The 27,803-nt window shown below is 35.8% G+C and overlaps 1 protein-coding gene across 11 annotated transcripts in view; it reads left to right on the forward strand.

The window, feature by feature from the left end:
* Window positions 1–27,803, forward strand: part of Gug (arginine-glutamic acid dipeptide repeats grunge) — a 135,314-nt gene that overhangs the window by 96,856 nt on the left and 10,655 nt on the right. For 9 of the 11 annotated variants that reach the window (XM_072523476.1, XM_072523481.1, XM_072523475.1 and 6 more), the window contains 12 exons: window positions 89–989; window positions 1,062–1,684; window positions 2,700–2,949; window positions 3,034–3,632; window positions 3,689–4,128; window positions 4,285–4,616; window positions 4,761–4,857; window positions 4,960–5,150; window positions 5,220–5,435; window positions 6,148–6,300; window positions 7,351–7,466; window positions 23,777–23,874. In XM_072523476.1, coding sequence (XP_072379577.1) covers window positions 89–989; window positions 1,062–1,684; window positions 2,700–2,949; window positions 3,034–3,632; window positions 3,689–4,128; window positions 4,285–4,616; window positions 4,761–4,857; window positions 4,960–5,150; window positions 5,220–5,435; window positions 6,148–6,300; window positions 7,351–7,466; window positions 23,777–23,874 — 4,016 coding nt within the window. Of the gene's footprint in view, window positions 1–88; window positions 990–1,061; window positions 1,685–2,699; window positions 2,950–3,033; window positions 3,633–3,688; window positions 4,129–4,284; window positions 4,617–4,760; window positions 4,858–4,959; window positions 5,151–5,219; window positions 5,438–6,147; window positions 6,301–7,350; window positions 7,467–23,776; window positions 23,875–27,803 lie in introns of all 11 variants that reach the window. The other 2 variants (XM_072523478.1, XM_072523480.1) reach the window with 2 other exon arrangements.

The following is a 27,803-nucleotide window of genomic DNA, read 5'->3' on the forward strand; positions in this document are numbered from 1 at the left end:
GTAAGTATAAGGAACTTTTAATCCTGTATTTATGTGAGGTTAATGAATTACGTAATAATTCCCAACAAAACTATTTTCTTTATTTCAGGTGGCAACTTCCACGCCGTGTTCTATCACTTCTACCTTATCTCAGGAGCAACTCAGTAAAGGGCCCATTAAGCAGGACGTTACCGAGCCACCAGATATAAAACACCTAATTCCATCGCCATCTGTTACGCCAACAAACCCTGTTAACCCACCTAAAAGCATTTTATCCGAACCAATGCCTCTTAATGTTTCTATACGTCTACCTGATGATATGAATGAACGTAAAAATCTTATAAAGAGAAACCTAGATACATCTCTGGATACCAAGGAGGTCAAATTTAATATAGAAAATTCAAGCTTTAATCAAGAAGCAGTAAGATTCAACCCAGAAGCAATGAAATTTGCTCAACAAACTGAATATCAAAGTGAACCGATAATAAAGCCTGACATTCCAATTAAAGTTGAAAGTGAAATTAATGAGGACCAACTCAAAGATCAAATTCCCCAACAAATATCAATAATGCAAGAGAAACCGTTTAAAACAGAATTAATTATTCCCAAAATACATCCACTCAAAGAAGAAGATTCTTCGAACAGCGAATCTATTCCAAAAGAAGAGTCTTCTTATAAAGACAATATATTCATGCCCCAGAACCTTATAAAAGAACCGATCACCTTTGGTATGAAAGATCCACCGTTGATGAATCACTTAACACCAAAAATAATGAAAGACCCAATGCAAGAAAAACATAAAGAACAAATGATTGATATGAGCCCAATAAATCATTACACTGAAATTAAACAAGAACCCTATAGTTACCAACCACCCAAAGATCCTAACGCTACCACTGCCGTTACTATTAACAGTATTAATAATACTGTTATAAAATTAGAACCAAGGGAACCACGTGAAGAACCCATGGAACTGACTAGTCAAAGTAGAAATGAACAACAGCCTTATGGTAAGCTTAATTACATTCGCTTGTAAAAGAATCTGGTAATCCTATTTTTATTTTTATTTTTTTTCTTTATAGGTGCACATCCTCAACCTTTGAACATTCCTCAAGTTATACCAATGTCTCAGAATCTTCCCCCAAGTAATCACTATGAAGAAGAAAAGAGACTGGAAAAATTAGAAAGGCCTGAACGCGTAGATAGACCTGAAAGAATCGATAGACCAGAAAGACCAGACATAGTCCAAATTAATTCTGCACCTATTGGTCAACCTCCTCTTCCAAGTCTGATGCAATCTGGTAACTTGGTTACGATAGGTGGATCTCAGCCACCACAGATGAACCATTATAGTTTTATGACCGGACTGCCATTTTCACACCCACAGAGTCCACGTAATTTAGAAAAGAATCAGCCTCAACACCAGCAAAATGAACCTCAAAACTTAAAAATCAAACAAGAAATTCCAGAGTTACCACAAAGTCAAAGTTCATCTATGCCACCAAATCATTTAAGCGGTTTGAGCAGTTTCACACAGTCTGCTCTAAATCCTGGGCCTCCTGTTCAGCCTCCACAAAGTTTGGCTTTACCACCTAGCTCACAGAATATACCTACCAGTATACCAACTTCTGGAGGTTTCGTAGCTCCTCCGACCCACCTACCTTCCCCTATGAGTGATCCTCTTCAAAGTCTGAAAGATGTAAAGGTAAGCGTATTTATTTCTTATTTTGCAATATTTATAATTAACAATTTTTATTGTTATTAATTATTTTTTAGTGAAATAAACTCGAAATTTTATTATCTGAAAATAAGTTACAGATTTAACATTTATAACAAATACTTGTAGGAATTATTAAAAACACTAGCTTCTTCTCTAAAACATTTAATTGATAGCCTGCATCCCGCTAGATATGTTGTGCAAAATTCCGAATGTTCAGCAAGTTTTAATGGTGTAATTGAGTTAGAAACTAGATTTCGTGCTCATATATATTTCTCTTTAGTTTAAGCCATAAATGTTGGAGAGAATTTGCGTCAGGATTATTTGGTGACTTCATCAAGCACTGCAATATCGACGCACAAAATTATCGTAGTCAAGAAGGCCGACATAGGGTAAAACCCAATCTATAATCCTATTAAGGATGTTACTAATGTCAACTAATGCCGTACGATAGCCAATGGAACCCAACTGTGTTATATACACGACTACCTCCATTAGTCTCTCAAAATTGTACTTTCTTTTTTCGTCTGTAAAAAGAGTATTTCTCCACTCTTGTTTATTCTAGGTACTATGTTTATGACCTTGACCAGACCGTCTTTTATATTTCCTAGCTTTATGCTTTCTTACTGTAATATATGAAAGACATTCGATTTATAGATAATAAATATTTGTGCAATATCATCTTCTTTGTACCTTACATTAGCTAAACAAACAATTTTAATACAATCTGTGCTATTTAAATGAAACATTCTAACGAAAACAACACACTCGAAAAAAAAAGCAATGTAGATGTCATTCTACAAACAAAAAGTTATTACTTTTTGTCATTATCGCCTATTCAATTTAAAACAGCAATATCTTAACCTTTTATCTGTAATAATTGGCAAAATACGTAAAACAGTCAATTAGGCAATATTTAGTATATAATATAACGAAGAGCGAAGTGCGAAGATAAAATATGCAATATGTTTGTCTGATTATTACATTGCTGTTTTATTCTTAGATACCTGGTTACATTCCACCTCCACAACACAATCAGCCCGCTCAATCAACAAGTAATGAAAGGAGTGAACGTCCTCCTTCAGGTCCAGCTGTGGAAAATATTAAGAAAGAACCAGAATATATTAGATCGTCGAGTACCGGACCTAGTCCTAAACCTCTATCAGAAAAGTGTTCAACCCCAAAAAGTAGTAGCAATACGAACACACCTACTCCAGGAGCTCAGCAAACACCACCTCCCATTCGCCAACATGGTAAGTTCATTTCTTTGATAGAAGCGTTTTATTATTTTTTAAATATATGAAGAAATTTTGCAATCTTAATTATACTCATTTTAGGTACAAATTCTCCCCATTCTGCGATGAACTTAATAAGTCCAAGTTCAGCCCCACCTACTTCCTTAGCTCAACCCCATCCAACCCAACCGCATGGGCCTTCTTACGGAACAATGCCTCCACATCATCCACATTTGGTCCATCCTTCTTTTCTACAAATGCCTTTTCACGGGCCCCATCCATATTCTGGCTACCCATTCCCCTATCCTTACTCCTACCCTGTCGTACCTCAACCACATGCTGTTCCTCCTCCTACCAGTCGGCACGACATGAGTGTTGCTCCAAAATCGATTGATACCGTAAGCGCTACATTGATGTCGTCTCAGCATAGTACAAGCAGTACGCTAACTTCTAAAAGAGAAACTAGGGAATCTGATGAGAATGGTGGAGAGAGGCACCAAACTCATGAAATGACATTAACAAACCATCAGAGTACTTCACACAATAGCTCAGTACACGCAACTGTTGACAAGCACAATTATGGTAGTAGTCATAGCATTACGATATCACACAGTACTTCCACTAGTTCAAGTCAAAGTGTTCAGCACAAAGTCAATCAAAAAACAGTTAGGAGTAGTTCGCCACATACGCCGGTGTCACAAGTAAGGCCATCCAGTTTTTTTTATAAAGTCGATTTCTTTACGATATTGTGTTTTAGACTACTTCAAGCGCCAGTTTAAATCATACCTCTTCAAGTTCAACCAGTAGTCACCAGCACACCCATCACCATACTCATACCCACCACGATCGGCTATCTCCTGGTACACAACTTCTACGACATAGTATACATAAACCACCTACTCCTCAAGGTGCTAATGCTCATCATTTGATGATTCAACCTCCAAACATGGGTCACCATCCTTCTTCACTTGAAGCTTTAAGGGCACATGCAGCTCAAGCAGCGGCCAATATGCACCCACCGTCTTCCCCAATGAACCCTCCACCAAAACTTGTATCTGATGAAGTCATCAAGGTGGAACCAGATCCTGAACCTTCTCCAGAAGAGGAAGGACAAAGTAGTCCCATAGAACCTCCTAGGGGGCCTTCACCAGAACCTAGGATTGAAGACACTGAATGTCACAGAAGTCAAAGTGCAATGTAAGTAAAGTTAATGGGGTGCATTATCTATTAGGATAATTTTAAGATTAGTAACACTGAAAACGAATAAAATGTTTTAAATAAATACTACTGACGGTTGACAAATACATTTATCACTCTACGAACTTCATAGTAAAAAAAGAGTTTGTGTTTTAGATTTTTGCGTCACTGGAATCGCGGGGACTATAATTCTTGTACAAGAACTGATCTCACTTTTAAACCAGTGCCGAATTCAACACTTGCTAGAAAGAGAGAGGAACGACTTAGAAAACAAGCTGATAGAGAAAGAGAGGAAAGAGAAAGAGCACAGCAAGCACAACAAAGAAAAAATGCTACCCCCGAAAAACCAGAAATCAAACCACCATCTAGGGGGCCTTTAGAAACAGTTAGTTCGCCTTATGAACGATTCCCTAGACCTGGATTTAACGACACACCTGCTTTAAGACAGCTGTCTGAATATGCCAGGCCTCATGCTGGTTTTAGTCCTGGTAAGTGTAGATCGTATTTTTTATCTTAAGTGTTATTTGCAATTATACTATTGTTCGTAAAAGTCGATGCGAATCAGTAATGTCACACCTTATATTATAGTATTTTTTATATTTATTTATTAACCTTACTCTTAATTTGTTTAGGCCACATGCCAAGATCGCTCATACCTCCTTCTCATGTTATGGACCCAATGTTACAGTACCAACTAAACAGTATGTACGGACCGGGAGCTAGAGAGAGGTAAGTCAATAATCTTGTATTCAGGATAACAGTGTAAACTATTTGGAAATTCATTAAGTTGTTCGTATCAATATATTTTTAATATCATTTGTGTTTATTAAGGTTGGAGTTAGAGCATCTAGAAAGGGAGAAGCGGGAAAGGGAAATTAGGGAACTCAGGGAAAGAGAGTTAAATGACAGAATAAAGGAAGAGATAATGAAGGGGGGAATGAGGGGACCTGCAAATCCTATGGATCCACATTGGTTGGAAATACAGAGGAGATATGCAGCTGCAGGCTTAGCTGGACCAGGAGGTATGTTTATGAAATATCTGTATTAGATAAGAAGCTGTTGTATCCCAAATATATACAACAATTTTTTAGGGCCAGCAGGTCTTCCCCTTCACCATTTCGCCTTATATCCGGGAGGAAGTAGTGCACCTTTATCCCAAATGGAACGGGAACGTCTGGAAAGGCTTGGTATACCTCCTCCACCTGCACCTGGAGCTCCTGGTGGGCCTCCCCCAGGTCACCCTCATCATTCTGCCCACCAAGCACAACTGGAAGCTGCTGAACGCTTGGCTTTGGCTACCGATCCTATGGTAAGTCCATACAAAAGTTTGACGAATTGTTTTGGTTTTCACAAAAAAATTTTCTTAGCGAATTTAATGAGATGTTTTATACATTTACAATATGTTTGTTGACAGTTTGAGAATTTTTTCGCTCCTTGAAGGAGCGTAATTCATTTTTCTGTGCAAATGTTTATGTTGCAAGCAAAGTTGTGGATCGAAATCAAATCGATCGTTTGTTGTAAATTTCAGAATTTCTAATTTTCAACAACTTTTGCATGTTCCACGACTAAATCTACATCTAAAAAGATCAAAAATAATCCGGAAATAAAGTAAAAAAAAAATTCATAAGTGAAAAAATTTTATTCCTGGAAGTTACCAAGACATGTTTTTAGACGTATTTTTTAAGTGTATCTATCCTTGATTGTAAGATTAATTTTGTCAAAAGCGGAAGTGAGTATTTCTGTTTTGAAAATTGTTGTCGTAATAACTACAAAGTGCAGAATCGGAATCCGTCGTCAATTTTTTTATCTATTACAGATTTTTCAAATTCAAACTGAACAGACGGACGGGCAGACAAACATAATCTATAGGATCGAAATTTTATTTTTGTATTATTATTTCGATTCAATTAGTAGGTACATTTGAAAAGCATTATCTATTTTTATTTACTAACTTTACGAGATATAAACAGATTAAATACAAGTTTTTAACAATCTCTATTACTTGGTTTTTTAATTTGTTGAAGGTGCGTCTGCAGATGGCAGGTATATCACCAGAGTACCACGCACATACGCACGCTCACACGCATGCTCATACACACCTTCACCTGCATCCTCAACAGCAGCAGGCTCAGCAAGAGGCAGCTGCTGCTGCGGCAGGTTTTCCGTTACCAGGTGAGTTTTGGAAACCATTTGTATTTATGTTTGTTTTAAGGATCATAGAAAATATGTAATACACAATATTTAGTATTTGTGACAACATACAATTTTATAAATCGTAACATGTTTTAAAGAGTGGTTCCTGCAAAGGCTGAAAATAAATTAGCCGTTGTCCGTAATTTTCTAATATTCCCCGATATTTCTAAATATTCTGTTCATACCGATCTTTATTAACAGTGAATTTTCCAAATCTGCAAACTTTTTCGAAATGTTATATTTTTCGAAATATTGTCATCTTTATTCATTAAAATAGTATTACTTAGATGGTTTTCCACGTTTTTTCGCAACCTTAAATCGTCACAATTGAATGTAGAAAAGATAAATGACAGTAGATTTGAGAACTATCAACTCGTAGATATATATATATATATATATATATATATATATATATATATATATATATATATATATATATATATATATATATATATAGAATTGAACAGTGTCTGTTTTATAATTTAAAGTTTTTTTTTTATTTTTGTTAATGTGATACATCTCCAGAAATAATCTACTTTTGTAGTTATCAGTCTGTGCCAAAATACGAGCCTTGTTATAGTATAGCATATGGCCGGTGTTTTCATGGTGCTCAACTACTGAACAAGTATTTTTCCCAAGCGCCAATCACTTTTATGTTGTGTGATGCGTTGTTTTAGCCACTGTGATGTTTGGCCAATGTAGCTTTTTTGACATAGAGGTATTTCATAAACAAGAGGTATTTCATTACTTCTATATAAGATTGGTACTGGGTCTTTCATGTTTTAAAATAGTTGTTTGCTGTTCATGGTATTATATTTAGCTATACTACTGTTAGGAACATCTTTGAATATGGATTGACAGAATGAGACTGAAAAAATAGTTTTTCTATGATCCTTGGGCAAAATCCATTTACAGTTAAACATATTTCATCTCTTTAACTTATTTCTGTGTATTTTTTTCTTTTACTGATCTATAAAAAGGTTTAAAGAGAAGAATATAAAGATATACTCACATAATAACATATTTAAGCTTCTGCGGCTCCAGGTTATCCACGTCCTGGATTGATTCCAAGCAGAGAGGGGCCATTGGGTCTTCATCATCCTGACTTGTTGGGCAGACCATACGCTGATCAACTTGCGCACCAAGTAAGTGTTGATACATAATGCAATAAGTTTAAGAAAATAATCAATAATTTTTTTTACTGTTTTTGATAAAATTTGTAATAGGTAGAACAGAGGAATCATAAATATTTGGGTTGTCAACCCAATGAAAACTGACATATATGCCAGAGCTGCGTGCAAATATTGAACAGGCCAGAACATTCTTCATCACAATGATATGGTACGCATTTTATGCTACTGCCATAGATAAAGGAGTAATAAATTGAAGGTATTTGAGATCCGATGTGATCGTAAGATGCTTAGAACCATGAGTGGGCAGAATATAAAGCGAAGATTTCTTCTTAAAATAAATAAAGAACTTGAATTTTTATTTGTTATAAAAAAATCATACTTGCGTATTTTGGTCACATCGCAAAAAAGATAAGTAAAAATGATCGACGAAAGGAGCTCCCCGTTGGAGACGTCCTTTTTGGATAAAGAATCTTTAATGGTATGGAATCAGTACAATGACATATATTAGAAAAGTGGTAGATACAGTTCAAATTGTACTTATGATAGATATCCCACACTATCGGTGATAATATCAAATTTGTGTAATGTTTCTGTTTCAAATAATAACAAATGCAAATCAGTAAGCTTTTTTCACATTTTTTCTAAGTGATTTTCTGTTCTGTTTTTGGTTCTTTTAGTTACATGTTTAACATGTAATCACTACCCAATTATCAGCAAAATTGGTGAAGCAATTGCCGTTTGTAAACATAAAAATAGAAGTAGGTACTACTGCACTCCGTTTGAAAATTATTAATACCACAATCAACAAAAAATTTCTCATTGTCAATTGTTTCAGAAAAGATCTACAGACGACATAAAATTAGAAGAATTCTATCAAAAATTGCAAATAACAATCAGAACATCCCAAATAAGAAACTAACAACTAACTAACTACATCATAAAAACGAAAGAGGAAGCCGTTTAATTGAGTTGGCTATAACAAATAATATTTCATCATGAACTCTAAATTTAAACATCATGTACGCCAACTCTAGACTTGCAAAAGTCTGGGAATATGTCTAGAAACCAAATTGATTACATCCTCTGGATGATTGATTTGCTGGAGATCATCAATCCAAACAGTCAGATCATATCCAGCGATGATATGCGGATCAAATCATATTTTCCTCATAGATAAAATAAAGCTTAATCTTAAAACATCCAATAAACTAGGATAGAGATAAGGAACGAGGAAGATCTTCTCTTAGAAGTGGTGTAAAAATTACCTCTATTCGTAGCGGTACATCCCAAGAAATACGGAAGACTATTAAACATTGTGTAACGACACCAATAAACCGACCAATAAATAAATAATGCCGCGGAGCACAAACACTTCATCACAGTCACTCATACTTCATAACAAATTCAAGGCTAATAAACAACAATATATCACAATAGATGCAAAGGAATTGAGAACCACCACCAAAACAGCCATCCGAAAGACCTGTTTATAAAAATAGGCTACATAACAAGAGACTTTAAAGCCAGAACTTGGCCATTGAAGACCACAGCGGAACCTTGAGAACAAACAGAGAAGATATAGCAGAGAAATGGAGATTATACTTCCGGGCTCTATATAAAGATTATTATTTATTATTTAGATATGAAGTGAAAAACGATATAACAACATTAAAAATTAAAAATTGGAGAAAAAAAGTACGAAACAGATCAGAATAGAGAAGAATCCTAGAACAGATCGATACCCAAAAAGGATTGTCGAGCCAGTGATGATGATGATGTAATAAATGTACATATGTGCTTATTGACATTTTTCTATAGAAAAGTCAAATGTTCTCCGCCAGAGGTGTGAAATTCTGGCTGAACCCTTAAGGCTTGCTCGTTTGCATTTTATGTTGTATTCGAAGTTTGTCGGAGTGGTCACATTATTTTTATAAATTTTTGTATAAAACTGAAAAGAACTATTTATCGATATTTATAATTTTGCTGCTTTGAACAGTCCAGTGTAAAAACTGTTGTATTCTTCTGCCATAAAAACTCTGCTATCATGCATTTCTAAAACGACTATAAATGTAAAGATCTTCTGGAGAATGGAGTTGAACCAAAGAGAATATTTGCAGGACACACACCAACAAAATATATAACCAAAGAAATCAATGAAAGCGTAATATAAACAGAATACGAAGGAAATAAGACCAGAGACTTGCTGGTTCTAATTTATTAGCTAAAGCGCAACAACGCTTTGGCTAAAAGGAAGGCCTCTATAAAATGTTCGACGCATTACGCCACAATGTAAAATAGTGTAACGAAATAGCCCATCTCCGATACGTCATAATTCTTAGAAGGACGAATCTAGAAAACGTAAGAAACGGCATGTCAATAGCGCCCGTCCTTCGGACGGGAGACAATTAGAGGTGGGACAACGCCAGAATGTTCTCGAAAAGTAACTTTATTATATATATGTAACGTTGTTAGGAGTGAGTTGAGTCGATAAGAGAGTACCGAACTGTAAACTTATAAATAAATATATGTATATAAATTCGAACCGCTCGTTTTATTTAATCACGCTACAGTTGGTGTCCGGTGTGAGATTTGCAAATAAATTCAGCAGTGATTTTTGAAAAAAAACTTTTGAACTTTTGAAAAGTATTATTCGTCGGGAACATCCGCGTAGTTCGGTTGTGATCTTCGTATAAAAGAACATTTAAAAAGTACGTGTGTACCTGACCAAAGATGCTGCTAGTAGAACTTTCAGTAAAACAGTTGCGTGAGCAGCTAGAAGAACGCGATGAAGACTGCAGTGGGTCCAAGAAGATACTCCAAGAACGACTGAAGACTGTGCTTAACAAGAATGGAGAAGACCCAGAGACATTTCAGTTTCAATCAGCAGAAGAAGCAATTTTAACGAAAATAATTGATGGAAAATTTGAGAATGTCTCGCAAATGATTGAAGAGAGTTCTAGAAAGAATGATGAGAATGTTTCCAAAAGATTCGACGAGACTTCACAAATTATTAAAGAAGTAGCTAGACAAAACGACGAGAAATTCGAAAATATGTCTAGAAGATTCGACGAAGTATGTAATGAAAACAATGAGAAATTTGAAGAAGTCTCAAGAACATTCGATAAAGTAGAAGAGAAGATCAAAGAATTAGAGACCATGATAACTAACACAAAAGCGCTACCACCAGTTAATACAATAGCCTTAGATCCGGTAGTGAAAGAAGAATCACCTAGAGACGAAACGACACATAATATGAGATTCAAATTGCCACCATTTGATGGAAAGTCTTCTTGGTCCATATACCTTAGACAATTTGAAGCTATTGCGACAGCCAATCATTGGACAGAACAAGAAAAAGCTGTTTCCTTGACTGCTGCTTTACGAGGTGATGCTGCAGATATCCTAAGATCGATTCCTAAGGGTCAAGAAAAATGTTACCAGACCTTGTTTACCCGACTAGACAAACGTTATGGAGATGCCCATCTACAACAAGTCTACAAGGCGCAACTAAGAAGTAGAATTCAACGAGCAAGTGAAAATTTGCAAGAGTTTGAAGCAGATGTTGCTCGTATAGTGCGGTTGGCTTATCCGGAGGTACCAGACAACATTTTAGAAGAGATTGCTGTAGATACTTTCGTCAATGGGATAAAAGAAAGTGAATTACAGAAAGCTTTACGACTAGCAAGACCGAAAGTTCTAGATGAAGCGCTCGCTATTGCCTTGGAACATGAAACAGCTAGTCAAACTTCACGGAGTCATCGAGTAAGAACCATTGAAGAAGGCGACGAACCAAACGATGAACGTTTGGAAGAAATGGTACGAAAAGTAGTTCGTGCCACGATGCCGAAGAGACGCGAGCCCAGATGTTGGAATTGCGGTGACGTAGGTCATATTCGCCGTAATTGCAAGAAAATGATACAACAGTCGGAAAACTAGAACGGGTCGACAACAAGGGGCAACTGCCGACCTCGAGAAACACAGCCCCCATAGTAACTGTGAACATTACGTCCTCAGGTGGAATTCATAGCTTGTACATAGAGGGTCGTATCAATAATAAATGTAGATCGTTTTTGGTAGATACAGGTGCAACGAGAACTATTGCACGGCCAGAAGTAATACGAGACCATCTTAAATTATTGCCTGCAACAGTAAAGCTTAGAACAGCAACTGGTGAGATAATTAATACATATGGCGAGGCTAATATGTCAGTATCCATTGGCCAGACCACAGTGAAACATACAGTATTAATTGCAGAGATCTCCGATGAGTTCATATTGGGGATGGATTTACTAAGGAAAGTTGGGGCTGTATTGAATGTCAAAGATGGAGTTCTCGAGATCAGTGGTGAAGAGTTGCCGTTTCATGAAGACAAAGAAGATGTTATCAGCTTAATAACTACTTGTGACGTAACAATACCCGGTAATAGTGAGAAAATTTTGATGACCAGACCTGATGGTTACTGCCGAGAGGGAAGTTTAAGGATGGTCGAAGATGAGAATAATGCCGAGTTCCTAACAGCAAAAGCTTTGGTGAGAATTCGAGATGTCGTTCCTGTAAGAGTTATGAATTTAAAGGGAACTGCTATTAAGTTAAGTAAAAGAACTTTGATTGGACAGTGTGTTCCCGTGGCTTCGATTTGTTCCATGAATACTAATGAGAAACCGTCGAAATCTAAGTATCCAAAGGAGCTTGTTGAGACGATGATTAAAACGTGCCAAGATCTTGATGATGAACGAACTAAAAAAGTGAAGTCTATGCTGATAGAATTTCAAGATGTTTTTGCCATGGATAAGAAGGATAATGGCAAAACAAGCATAGTAAAGCATAAAATTAATACCGGAGACGCTCAGCCAATCAGACAACAACCTAGACGACTTCCATTTGCGAAAAGAGATGAAGCCGAAGACATCATCAAAGATATGAACAAACAAGGGGTAATTGAACCATCAAACAGTCCATGGACATCACCAGTAGTCCTAGTAAAAAAGAAAGATGGTTCAACACGTTTTTGTATTGACTACCGACAGCTCAATGCAGTAACTAAAAAAGATAGTTATCCTTTGCCCAGAATAGACGATACTTTGGATACACTTTCTGGTTCTCGTTGGTTCTCCACACTCGATCTGAAAAGTGGATATTGGCAAGTAGACATGGAGCCAGCCGATCGTGAAAAAACCGCATTCTCGATAGGATCAGGGCTTTGGCAGTTTACAGTTATGCCCTTTGGTTTATGTAATGCCCCGGCCACATTTGAAAGATTAATGGATGCAGTTTTAAGAGGTCTAACATGGAAAACATGCCTGGTTTATTTGGATGATGTAATTGTAGTTGGAAGATCCTTCGATGAACATGCCAATAACCTAACAGAAGTCTTCCAACGATTGCGGGCAGCGAATCTGAAGTTGAGTCCGAAGAAATGTCACTTGTTTCGACGAGAAGTGAAGTACTTGGGACATATTGTAGCAGGTAATGGTGTAACAGCTGATCCTGAAAAACTTGCAGCAATTAAGGATTGGCCAGTACCAAGAGATAAACACGAAATTAGAAGTTTTCTTGGCCTATGTACATATTACCGACGTTTTGTCAAAGGATTTGCCAACATCTCCAAGCCATTAACAAAGTTGACAGAAGAAGGCAAAGAATATACATGGAGCGAAGAGTGTCAAAGAGCTTTCGAACACTTACAAATGGTTCTGATCAGCGCACCGATTTTAAGCTACCCTAGACAGGCAGGAAAATTTGTGTTGGACACAGATGCAAGCAACAGTGCAATAGGAGCTGTTCTTTCCCAAATCCAAGATGGGCAGGAGAAGGTCATCGCTTACTTTAGCAAAGTCTTGTCAAAACCAGAAAGAAACTATTGCGTTACCAGGAGAGAATTGCTAGGCGTAGTGAAGGCTTGTGAGCATTTCCATAAATACTTGTATGGCAGAAAGTTTCTTCTTCGCACGGATCACGCTGCTCTAAAATGGCTCCTACAATTTCGTAATCCAGAGGGCCAGATGGCAAGATGGTTAGAACGATTACAAGAATATGATTACGAGATCGAACACAGGGCTGGCAGAGTTCATTCAAATGCTGATGCCCTTTCGAGACGGCCGTGCAGTGCAAATTGTAATCACTGTCTTAAATTAGAAGAACGACTTTGCCCCGTGAGACGAACCACCGTCATTAATGATCAATGGCAGCCTCAACAGCTACAAGACGCTCAAGCAGATGATCCATGTATAAAAAGAGTATTGGATTGGATGCGTCGAAGTGAAAGACCTTCTTGGCAAGACATTAGTGCATGTAGTCCAGAAGTCAAGTGTTACTGGAGCCAATGGAATTGCCTAATGCTGAAAGATGATCTTCTGTATAGAACCTTTGAGAACGATGATGGTACAGATACTAAGCTTCAGTTGATTGTACCTAAAAGTAAAGTGTCAGAAGTTTTGCGTCAGTTGCATGACGGTGCATCAGGTGGACACTTTGGTATCACGAAGACTCTGCAAAAGGTTCGAGAACGGTTCTATTGGGTGAACTGTAAAGATGATGTAAGAAGATGGTGCCGGAAATGTGAACTGTGTGCAACCAGTAATGGTCCAGCTGGTAAAAAGAGGGCACACATGAGACAGTACAATGTTGGTAGTCCTATGGAAAGAGTAGCAATCGACATTGCAGGTCCACTTCCAGAGACAAATGATGGAAATAAATATATCCTGGTAGCCATGGATTATTTTACGAAATGGACTGAGGCTTATGCGATACCAAATCAAGAAGCTGCTACCGTTGCAGAGGTACTTGTTAAAGAATTCTTTAGCCGATTTGGTGTTCCCTTGGAGATCCACTCCGACCAAGGGCGAAACTTCGAGTCAACTCTTTTCCAAAACGTTTGTAAATTGATTGGTGTCAATAAGACCAGAACGACACCCCTGCATCCTCAATCAGATGGAATGGTCGAGAGAATGAACCGAACAATGGGTAAACACCTATCCAAGGTTGTATCAGAACATCAAAGAGATTGGGACCAGCATATTCATTTATTCCTAATGGCCTACCGCTCGGCCGTGAATGAAACTACAGGCCAGACTCCAACCTGCCTGATGTGAGGTCGTGAAGTTCGTTTACCCTGCGACCTAGAGTTTGGCTGCAGACCTTCCGAAGAACATGTTGCCAGCGAAGATTATGTCGACCGCCTGAAGTTAAGAATGAACAACATTCATGAACTTGCCCGACAACACATCCAGATAGCCAGTGACAGAATGAAAGATCAATATGATTCTCGATGCAAGAGTGAAAGCTATGAAGTAGGTGATCTTGTTTGGCTTTATAATCCACAACGTCGTCGAGGCTTGTCTCCCAAACTACAAAGACAATGGGAAGGTCCGTATGAAATTAAAAAGAAAATAAATGACGTAATATACCGAATTAAGAAGTTGCCGAAAAGTAAACCAAAAGTAGTTCACATAAATCGTCTTGCACCATATGCTGGCTCAAATGAAACAGAAGAAGCACGAACCCTTCAACATGAGATCAAAGATGACCGGCGACCAAGTTTTAATGAGTTTATGTCAAATTACGCAGAGAGAAAGAGTGCTAGATTCGGCGTGACCACAGAAGTTCAGCAGGATCTTTTTAGTGTTCCGCATAACGTCTCTCTAGCCCACTGTGTTGCTCAAGATCTTGAGATGACTAAAGGAATCTCATCCGTATTTTATAAGAAATTCGGTCGTTTGGACGAGTTAAAAAAACAGCAGCCTAAAGTTGGAAGAGTAATGAGATTAGAAGATGGTTCTCGATCTTTGCTGTATATGGTGACCAGGAAGTCGTATACAGACAGGGCAAGCTACGAGGACATATGGCGTGCTCTAACTAATTTGAAGAAAATTGTGTGCAATTACGACATCAAGAATTTGGCCTTACCCAAGATAGGCCATGCACTAGATAATCTGGACTGGAAGATTGTCAGAAGCATGCTTGAAGTGATCTTCCGAGAAACCGGTGTAAGAATTACTGTGTGTTGCATTAACCCGATGAAATCGTATCCTTCAAAGTCAGTAGACTGTTATTTCTTTCTAAAGGGTTCATGCAGAGCTGGAGAGTCCTGTAGATTCCGCCATCCTGTGCCTACATATAGAGTTGCTGATCGGGACGATCAGATTTAAGAGGGGAGCAGTGTAACGAAATAGCCCATCTCCGATACGTCATAATTCTTAGAAGGACGAATCTAGAAAACGTAAGAAACGGCATGTCAATAGCGCCCGTCCTTCGGACGGGAGACAATTAGAGGTGGGACAACGCCAGAATGTTCTCGAAAAGTAACTTTATTATATATATGTAACGTTGTTAGGAGTGAGTTGAGTCGATAAGAGAGTACCGAACTGTAAACTTATAAATAAATATATGTATATAAATTCGAACCGCTCGTTTTATTTAATCACGCTACAATAGTTACATGGAAATGAACACAAGTACTAAAATCTGCTGCTGGTATTAAATATCAGCAGCAGATTTTAGTACCTGTGTTCATTTTCATGTAATTATTTTACCAATTTTGTACATATGACGGTGAAAATGGTTTCCGTCAAATAGACAATATATTTCCCCAGGAAACAAAGCCGAAAGAACATTAAAAAAATCGGAAAATTACTGAGCACTATTTTTCAACTGGGATATCTTTGGGAAGTCAATAGAAAAGGTGTACCATCTCGTGGGTATCGAAATTTTTACTGCGTCATAGTTTTTTATTAACATTTAAGCAAAAAAGCGACCTTTTTCATTAATTCCAATATTGTGAAAAAACTACGCATTCTAGATTAAAAAGTTTAACAGACGACTGACTTAAAAATATATGCTCTTTAAAATGGTATTTTCTAAATTAATAAGCATTTTTTCAATTGTTTATAATTAATAAAATAAACAATACAAAAATTTAAAACACATTTTGCAATGTGAGTTATATATAACATGTCATGACATATAGCTTTGTCAATACCAGAAGAGTTTTTTTGATCTCATTCTTTTCGTAAGGTCTCAAATTTTCATGTTTTTAAAAAAGTATATTAATTTTTAATTGTTTACTTACAAATAATTGATTTATAATGAAGTACCATTTTTCGTCTTAAAAACATTTAAATTATCTGAGCCGTTTTAACATTTACAATAAAAAAACAAAATATACCATCTGAAAGGTTATGAAAAACACATCTTTAAAAAAGTAAACAATTAAAAAGTAACATCATCATCATCATCAGTGGCGTTACATCTCTTTATGAGCCAAAGCCTTCTTCAGAACAATCCTCCATTCGCCCCTGTCTCTGGCAACTCTTCTCCATGCTCTAATTCCGATAGACTTCAAATAATTTTCTAGGTTGTCTTGGTACCTAAGTCTCGGTCTTCCTCTTCTTCGTTGTCCGATCGGCCCTCTTCGGTCAAAAACTTTTCTGACTATGGCATCTTCCTCTCGTCTGATTACATGATCTATCCGTCTGAGGCGTGCTACCTTAATGAATTTTACAACGTCAGGTTCTCCAAATCTTCTATACAACTCAAAATTGTAACACCTGCGCCACAAACCTTGTTCTTTTATGCCTCCATATATTCGTCTTAGTATTTTTCGCTCAAAACGTTTGAGCAATTCTTGGATATTCTGTGTTAGTGTCCAAGTTTCTGAACCATATGCTAGCACTGGTCTTATTAGTTTTTTGTATACAGTCAGTTTAATTTTTCTAGGAATTTTTGAGGCCATATGTCTTCTTAAGCCATAGTAACACTTATTGGCGAGCACTATTCTTCTTTTGATTTCTTCACTGACGTTGTTATCTTTGGTTAGCAGCGACCCTAAGTATATGAAGGTGTCAACACCTTCCAATTCTAGGTCGTCAATTATTATTCGTGTAGGTGTCGGGTTGCTTGACCTAGTACAACACATATATTTGGTTTTTTGAACATTTATATTTAGTCCCATTCTGTGTGCAGATGCTCTTAACGACCGAAATGCTTTAGTCAGAGATTCTGTGGACCTACCTATGATGTCTATGTCATCTGCGTATCCGACAATTTGTACTGATTTGTTAAAAATAGTACCATTCGTAGTAATCTGCGACTCTCGAATTATTTTTTCTAATGCCAGGTTAAATAAGAGACACGATAGTCCATCACCCTGTCTTAGTCCATTTTTGCAATGGAAGGGTCTTGAGAGATCGTTTTGGATTTTTACCATGCTCTCTGCACCTGTGAGTGTAAGTTCAGTTAACCGGACAAGATCAAACGGAATGCGAAATTCAACCATAGCAAGTAGAAGTTTATTTCTATTAACGGAGTCGTATGCGGCTTTGAAGTCAACAAATATGTGGTGGGTGTCGACGCCGAACTCTAGGGTTTTTTCAAGGATCTGCCTCACTGTAAATATCTGGTCCGTTGTTGATTTATTAGGACGGAAACCGCACTGATATCCTCCCACTATTTGTTCGGCGTAGGGGAGGAGTCTTTTGTACAATACGTTGGACAACACTTTATATGCCATATTGAGTAGAGTGATGCCTCTATAATTATCACACACCATCATGTCTCCCTTTTTGTGTATAGGACACAGTACACCTAACTTCCAGTCTGTGGGTGTTTCTTTCTGTTGCCAGATTGCAGTTATCAGTTTATGCATGTGTTTCATGAGGGGTCGCCGCCATGAAAAGTTCGGCAGGGAGATTATCCGAACCGGGAGCTTCATTATTTTTCAGTGTTGCGATGGCTTCTCTAATTTCTTCTTCGGAGTCTTTTCCATTGTGGTGGTTAACAATTTCGTTTAGAGCGTGTTCGTATTGTTCTTTCTTTTTTCTTCTAATCATTCTCTTTTCTTCTCTTCTAAGATTTTCATAATCTTCCAGAGTTAGTCTCGTTCTGCGCTGCTGGAGTCTCTTATATGCTTCGTTTTTTTGTTGGTTGATATGTCTGCACTCTTCATCGAACCAATCTTCGTTTTTTTTTTGGTCTTGATAGGTTTTAATACAGTTTCAGCCGCTGTGTGCATAGCTTCTTTACATTTAGTCCAATGTTCTTCTATACTTAGATTTTCTTCGATTGTTGGTAACGCTTCGTTTAATATTGTCATGTAATTAGCTCTAGCAGTTTCAGATTGTAGCACCTCAATATTATATTCTGTGAATTTTGTGCTGTGACCTTTTTTTGCGTTAGATATCCGTGCTCTAAGTTTTGCTTTTATAAGGTAGTGGTCGGAGTCTATGGTAGCACCTCTACATGCTCTTACGTCCAGTACATCGGAGAAATGTCGACTATCTATAAGTACGTGGTCGATTTGATTTTTGGTCTGGCCGTCTGGTGACTGCCATGTAGCTTTATGGATGTTTTTGTGGGGAAAGCACGTACTTACTACCACCATTCCTAACGATGCCGCGAGTTCAACCAGCCGTAAACCATTTTGGTTACTGACCGTATGGAGACTATGTTCACCAATAGTGGGTCTGTAGGTTGTCTCTTGCCCAACTTTAGCATTAAGATCACCAATAATAATTTTTATGTCATTGTTCTGGCATTTCCTATAAGTGCTTTCCACTTCCTCATAAAATAGATCTTTCTCTTCGTCTTCTTTATCTTCAGTTGGAGCATGGACGTTGATAATACTGTAGTTAAAGAACCTGCCCCTTATTCGCAATCTACATATTCTTGGGCTTATTGGGTTGAAAGCTATGATTTGATTTTACGTGTTTGTTTAGTATAAAGCCTACGCCAAAAGTGAAAAAGTAACATACTTTTTTAAAAACATGAAAATTTGAGACCTTACGAAGAGAGTCCAAAAAATCCTTGTACCAATGACAAAACACCTGTACAGTTATTTGAAAATCACCTTTATTTTCTCAAATGGGATAAAAATACAATTGTTTAAAAACTAATCGACCGATCGGGTCCATGTTTTTCACATATAGTAATTGCATAAAATCTCACATTGTGAAAAGTGATATTTTTATTGTTTATTTTAATAATTGAAATAATTGAAAAAAATACTTTCGCGTTTAATTTTCAATAACTTTTTTGTTTATAAACACTTCGTAATTTAGAAAATCTCATTTTAATGAGCATAAGTATTTTCAAGAAATGTCTGTTGAAAGATTTAATCTACAATGCGAATTTTTCAAGATATTGAAATGAATGAAAAAAATCGCTTTTTTGATTAAATGTTAACAAAAGTTGGATATTCCAGTTAAACAATAGCGTCCAGTAATTATTTGATTTTTAAATTTTTCAGAATTTTTATATCAGCCTTGAATTCTTTATACCCGGTATAATATAATCACATAATTTTATCAAAAACAGATATGTATACCAAGGTACAATTAGAACTTAGTAGATAAATATTTTTTTAGCTTACACTTGTAGTGAGATTATCATGGTTATTGTTTCTGTCCAGAGATTTATTACAAACGTTTAAGATGAAAATTTAATCACATATCATGGCTTACATGAAAATGTTTACCTTATGGACACATTATCGACCGTCATATATAAAGGGATATAAAATTTACGCAGGATTTGAATTGAATAAAAATCACTATTTTTTTTTCTTTAAATTATACTTTTTTATTGAATCATAAAATAAATACGATAGGGTTGTATATGGAATATCACATCAGGCAAATGGCCTTCATGTACACTTCTTTAGTACACGGGTGGTTGTAGGCTTGTTGACATAGATCTTTGACTTCAAATAACTCCATAACAAGAAATCCAATGGTGTTAAATCACAAGATCTAGGAAGCCAATTCTGATCACCGAAACGAGAGAATATACGACCAGCAAATGTCTCATACAGTAATTGAATTGTTTCACTGGCTGTATGGCAGGTGGCACCGTCTTGTTGAAACCACCTGTCGTCCAAATCTATATCATCCAATTTAGGCAGAAAGAATACTGTTCTCATGTTGCGATATCAAACACCACTAACAGTCACTGCTTGACCAGTCTCATTTTCAAAGAAATATGATTCAATGATGCCTCCGAATGAAAATCCGCACCAAAGAGTGACACGTTGTGAAGGAATTTTTTTTCTACATATGTGGTTCTCCGTTCCCCAAATACTGTAATTTTGTCAATGTGAAAGTGTGCTTCATCGCTTAAAATGATTTTACTCGAAAAATCGGCATCCACTTAATGCTGTTTTTTTTATGTGCATGGTCTTTAGGCTTCAGTTCTTATGTCAGTTGAACTTTGAAAGCATTTAGATAAAATCATCAGTGAGTATAAGCTCCAGAGAGGTTCTTCAATACGTTGAGAGCGCGTGACACAGATGCTGTGATCTTGGCGGACCGCGTGACTTTACCGGTGTGTCACACAGCTAAATTTGACATCAGACCGCATGAACCGGTGAAAAGACACGGTGCAATCTCATGTATTATAGCTTTGGATAACGGTCTAGGGGAACACTTCAGTGTCTGCGGTTTCAAAATAGGATAATTTGATGCCAACCTATGAATCATAAAAAAACAGCCATAAGAGCTTGTACAAATATTTATTCGAATAAAAATAAAGCTTAGGTTTGTTTTTGCTTAGGTTTGCATTCCACACAACGTGCTCGTCTAGCTGCTACCAGTTTGTGGTTTACATGCTCGATGTGATTTGCTAAACTATTTGTGTCACTTTCTTCGGAAATTTCTAGTAACTGTGAAGCGACTTGCTTTTTGAAGTCGATTATAGAAATTTTACTTTGCGTCACTTTTCTATATCGCCAATGGTCTGTACCACTTTTTACCTCTCCTGAGACAATGTGGATATGACTTGATTTGATCAGATAGATCAATAAAGACAAGATCAATAAAGAAATTGTATGACACTAGAAATGTCAATAAAAAGAGGAGTTCTCTAGGGCTGTGTACTTTCTCCACTATTGTTTAATATATATTCCGAAAAGATCTTCCAAAATGCCCTCGAAAATATTGAAGAAGGATTAAAAGTCAACGGAGAATATGTAAACAACGTAAGATACGCAGACGACACTGTCATTATTGCATACAGTGCTGAGGGTTTGCAACGACTTTTGAATGCCATAACCAGAGAGGGTTATAGCCAACCTTCAGTAATGGAGAGGGCACCTTAAGAAGATCAATAAAAGCTTTATATTTATTATAATCAATTACACTCTCGGCTTTTCTCTCTCAGCACCACGTTGGTGTTACTTTTTCATTTCCTCCGTGTGATTGGGTTGCGAACATCAGCACGTCTCTCGTGTCTTGCCATTTTAGCATTACTACACGTCATTGCTTGCACGAGCAATCACTACCTATTTAGTTTTCTGTTGGATCTCACTGTACCTTCCAGACGATTTGCCTTCCCAATAGTTCCTGAGCCAGAGAAACGTTTGTATAATAATTATCCCTAGATAGCATCCAACCAGAATCCAACAAATTTTCTGTTATCGTAAACACTACATTTGAAGTTCCACTTTCTATAGGTCTTTTGTCTTTTTCGCAGTATACCTTCATATTAAAAGTATATCCCTTTTCGATGCACAACTTGTGTAGCTTTATGCCAAATTTGTGGCGTTTACTTTTGATATACTGTTTAAATTTCAGGCGTCCCCGGAATGACACCTTTATTTCATCTATACAGATATTCCCTCCAAGTATAATTACTTCTTGAAAATTTTTGACAAGAATTTGTAACAAATGCGTCAATTTATGAAGTAGGTCGATTTCTCCATCATTAATATTGAAATGAAACATGGACTGAAACTGTTCGAAACGGTTTCTCGTCATTATTTTGCTGATGTTATTCAGGAATAAAAAGAATTGCTCCAAGCATCCCTGAGCTGGGGTGCTTTAAGAAAGTCCATCCATATCAGAATACCAAAAGATTTTTTTCAGCTCGTCGTTTTACTTGTAACTTAATCCAATATTCGCACCGCATTGATTTAGTCAAACAAGAATCGACAAGTCTGAGACATAACATCTGCATTACGCCGTCCGACTGTAATATATACCACACTCCAAACCGCGTGACACCTCAGTGTGTTTCACTTTTAGTGCTGCATAAATGCATAAATTATAAGTCATTTAAAGGCTCATATTCTCTCTCCTGATGCCAACCAATATGTAGCTTCGTCGTTTTTTTTTTTTTTAATTTTAAACTGTTTGTCTTTTGTCGTGTTGTGTTAATGTATAATTTTTAATGCTTATGACATTCTCAGTATACTGTTGGATACCCCAAATTTGACGAAATGCCCCTGAAGATGCTCTAGGAGCGAAAGTATTTGGGCAAGATTTAATAAATTAACTGTGCTCGATATCTGCCTTTTATTTGATTAAAATTCATATTTGATAATTTAAGTAAAATTAATTTCCAATCCACAGATCACAGAAAAAATATTCATGCCGAGGCTTAACGTGTTAAATTTGTAATTCTTGTCCACAACGCTGAATTGGTGTTTCTGGACTTTCACCAACACTCTCACGCACTGCTTCGATATTGGCATTTGATCGGCCTGTTTTTGGACGACCAGTGTGTTTAGCAATGATCCAGTCTCCCGGAATTTTTCAACTATTCTCTTCACAGTTGACGAGGTTAAATGAATATTCCGACCATGTTTTGTACTTTCATTATTTTTAAAATATTCTTCAACAATGAAGTTTTACTAATCTAAACTGTCGTCTGTTAAGTTGTTTTTTTTTTTTCAAATCTTGCGTGAATTAAATTATGCCTGTTACTTGTTATTCATTTTAGAAAACCCGATTGCGAAGTCCAAAGATTTTGTTTGTATTGTTTAAAGAATTAAAACAATGTTATTGATATTCCATTGTCAACAACACATTATAATTAATAATGAAGTATTCAATTGATTACCGATGTCCTCATATAGTATTCATTCTGAGATGTAGTTACATTTTTTAATATTGCTTTTGATTGTTTAGTAACCACTATTACTCTGGCTGTTTCTTTTTTATTGACGCCGCTGTAGATTAAAATAGTACATCATTGTACTATACATACATTATTAATATTAGGCAACAATAGACGTATCAAAGTTGATGTCGAAAAAAGTGGTTTTATTAAATCAGTCAAATACAAAGGCAAAAGGTAGTTTTTAGTTATAAATACTGTAAAGATTACTAATGGTTTCATATAACAATAACTAAGCTACTTTATTATCAAAAAGATAGATCGATTTATTTTAAAAACTCTAGAAACAATACGCATGATAGTTTCAACTATTTTAAATATTCTATTTATATATATTGTTTTATACAAAAAATATCAAACGTTGAAATATTTCAAGAACTATGACACACATTGCAATTTATTGTACTTAGTACTAAAAAATAATTTACTATATTCAGGCAGCCGCCCATGAACAGTTACAGCGACAGATGATGCTAGAAAGGGATAGGTTCCCTCCTCATCCTTCGATAGTAGCTCAACACGAAGAGTACCTAAGGTGTGTTTTTCGTGTCTTTATAGCAAATGCAAATCGGTTAGCGTATTTGGTAGTTATTGGGTTCATAATAATATGTGGTGTGGCATTAGCGGACTGTTCACTGTGTATTTGTATATCAGTATGTTAAAAAAAAATGTGTACATTTTTGGTCTTTTACGTGAATAATGTCAATACTCTAGCAAATAAATATCAAAATTAGTCGTCGAAGTCACGCGTCGAAAGTAGTTTCGGAAAAATATGTTTCGTTGCATGTCACTTTATATTGTAACAATAGAATATTATATTATTTCTGCCTTATAATAATAAAAATAATACAATGGATCAAGTTTATCAAATAAGTTTTCATTCACATTAAAAATGGATTGAGTCGCTAATGAGTGGGAGTCGACTATATACCTTAAGATGTAAAATACTCAATTTATCGCAGAAGGATATTCAATTATTTAGTCTATCAATAGTAGAAAGAGTACTAGCGACCGCAGATGCTTGTTTGATCTGTATGTACATAGTGACTTCAAAAACAATAACGTGTTTATTTGGAAGAAGTTATACATCGAGTCATGCATTACATGAATCATATTGTTACAAATATAATCCTCCAATGTCCTGATGTTATAGTCGAAATGTGTTTTCTCGGAAAAATAAAGACACCACAGATGAATGAACAGCTGAATCAGCAGCTACTTTCATTTCATCAGCAAATACTTTCATTTTACAAGCGTCAATAAAAAACTGAAGATTCCGCTAAAGGAAGAACTGGAATACAAAGTAAACGCTTAACTTGCATGATATGCAACAGGAATCATATCACCGCCCAACAAATTGAAAAAAAATTGTGCTTGAGAAATAACGACACTTTAAATATTTTTATATCTTCTTTTTTTTTTCATAGCAGTTTTTCTTTAGAATCGATTGTATAATTTTAAGTTCGCTTGAAAAGATATAGACGGAAATCACCAGACGGACTTACAGTAAATATGATAGATCATGTTTTTGTAGACTCAAGACATCAATTGAATATAATAAACATCCGCACCAGGAGAGGAGTAAATGCGGTTTCTGATTTCGGGTCGAAACTAGGCCAAAGGCCAGAATTTTAAACAATAGAAGGAATAGGTTCTAAACATGAACGATAAAATGTTGAAGGACTCACTGTTGAAGGATACAAACAAAAATAGAGAATATAAACATCAAACTACAAAACAGATTAAAACATGAAAACGTAAATGAAGAGTGAAAAAGATGCAGGAACATTATGAAAGAAGCAGCTGAAGAATTACTAGGCATGGAAGGTAAACAAAGAAGAACAAGAACGAATGACTGGTTTGACGAAGAATGTCGATCATAACAAAAAGAAAAAACAGCATATTTACTGATGTAACAAGCAGAGAGGAAATATAAATAACTAAGTAAAGAAGAAAAGAAAATCCGCTGCAGAAAGAAGAGAGAAAATGTGAATAAAGAACTACAAGAAGTAAGTAAGCCATAAGAGCCAAGAAAATCTTACCAGAAACTGAACAAAAGAAGAAAATAATTCAAACAGAAGATTTGAAGATATAAGGAGCGTAATATATTGACAGAACAGCAAGAAAAACTAAAAAGATGGAATCCCTGAATGCGACCAAAAATGTTTGAGATTAGTGATCACGCGTTTGATTCATTTTATTTTTTATTTGCTGGAATATAGAGAGTCATCAAAAATAGAGAATTATTAGAAACTTAATGTAGGATTTTATTCAGCTTGTATATTAAAGAACACAATTTCTTAGTTAAAAATTTTTCGGGATGGGACCAATATCCGGAGACTTGTGAATATAAATGTAATTGCATCTAAAAACATCGTACTAAAAACAACTGAATTCCTAGGAAGAGGTTTTTTTTCCGTGGAATTTGGCGAGAACCAATTAGCCAGACTATGTTAGATTGAACCATTAATTTGTGTAAAATTTTTCATAGTATCAGACCTGAGCATGATGTATTAGGAAGAGGTTATTATAACATCATTAATAATGTAATTTAACAATTAAAGGGTAAATGCAATTTCTACTGTTCAATCTACACATGACGAATTATGATAAAATGTCAACGATGCCAAATTATAAAAGAATCAAATTAACTCTGTAAAAGTTACGGTAAATCAAAAACTAAACATATGATATTTAAATTTCGGGTTAAGTTGAATTCAGATTTTGTGATAATAAGATATTATGACGGGACACATGGGATGATTTTTATATGATTTGTACTCAAGTCGATTAAACGGTGATTGATTAAAGAAAAATATACTAATATATTAAACATACAGTGGACAGTCTCATAAAAAAAATTGCAATCATATATAATGCTTTCGAAAAACTATAAACAACAAATCAATTTTTCTGTTAGTATTTTTTTTTGTTTTCTTTTTGTAATTAATGCTCATTTTCATTAGTTTTGCTTGCGCTTTTTTATTACATTTTTAATATCTTGGGGATAAAACTAACCTTATAAGTTTGATCATACCCACATTTAATTTGTACTTTTTATAGCTGGCTGTTTTTGTCTACACATAATTTATCCATACGTGCATTTCATGGCTTATGTTTTGTATTATTGGTGGTGGCTGTATTGTTTTGTCCAATGGAAGTTGTAGTATTGATAAAAATATGGTATATAAAATTTATTTTCATTATATTATTACTATCAAATATCTAAAAAATATATCTGCGAAGGAATGGTATTGATATAAATCCATTGATAGGAGACAAATGTTAATGCTTTATTCAGTAAAAATACTGGCCTATTTTCCGATTTCATATAAGGAAGCTGGTAACGGAAATCTTCCCTGTTATAATACAAGTGATCAAGGCGCATACATGATGCAGTGTATCGTATGTCATCCTCTAACCCCTTGAAAACCTGTACAGCTTATTTTTCTCGTTAGCTTTCTGTGAAAACTCAAAGAATGAATTCCGAATGAGAGACAACAACAATAGTCTTATTTAAATATAATTATTTAAAGCATTAAATTAATGCCATTCATATGAATCATGAATGCCATCTATGAATCTTTATTGAAAATTTTAAACACCACAGCGCCGCCACCGAAGCACATAAATAATGTCAACACATTATTACGTACTGGCCCAGTGTGTGCTTGTTGATTTTGCTAGGACGAAAAACTAGTTATTTATTGCTTGTTAACTCAATGAAAAAGAAAGTTTCTTCCATTATTTTCAAATTTAATTTGTTAAAATAGGTTCAAACTTTCTATTTATGTGCAGCTGTTAGAGAAATATGCATCATGTAAAATGCTATGAAGACTCAAACTTAAGCTATATCTTCGATTTGTGGACTTAAAATTTTTAATAACCTTTAAACTATCAACTTTTTCTATATAACATTTAAAGTAAAGCTCTAGTGCTAATATTTGTCAATTTTCACAAAGCCTTTGACACAGTTGAGCTAAGTAAAATACTACAGGCGCTTAAAGAATGCAGGTTAGACTATAGGTATACAAAATTATTATACAATATATACCTACAGGCAACAACCACTGTCAAATTACATACTAATAGTAATCGCATAAAAATAGAGCGGGGGGTTAGACAAGGAGACCCAATGTCACCTAATCTTTTTAATACTGTGCTGGAACATGCTTTTAAGAATTTTGATTGGCTGACAAAGGGAATAAAAATAGATGAAGAATATCTTACAACTTACGTTTCGCCGATGATATAGTAATAATAGCTGAGGACTTAGGAATGGCAAGAGAGACGGTACAGGAACTCGTTGTGGCTACAGGAAATCTAGGTTTAAATATAAACATCTCTAGAACAAAAATAATGACAAATTTGGTACCCAAACAGAACATCAGTATTGGTGGGCAAGAAGTAGAACTCGTAGATAAATATAAATACCTAGGACATGAAATTGTGATTGGCAGGGAT

The sequence above is a fragment of the Diabrotica undecimpunctata genome, chromosome 2 (genome assembly GCF_040954645.1).
Source record: "Diabrotica undecimpunctata isolate CICGRU chromosome 2, icDiaUnde3, whole genome shotgun sequence".
Taxonomy (NCBI): Eukaryota; Metazoa; Arthropoda; class Insecta; order Coleoptera; family Chrysomelidae; genus Diabrotica; species Diabrotica undecimpunctata.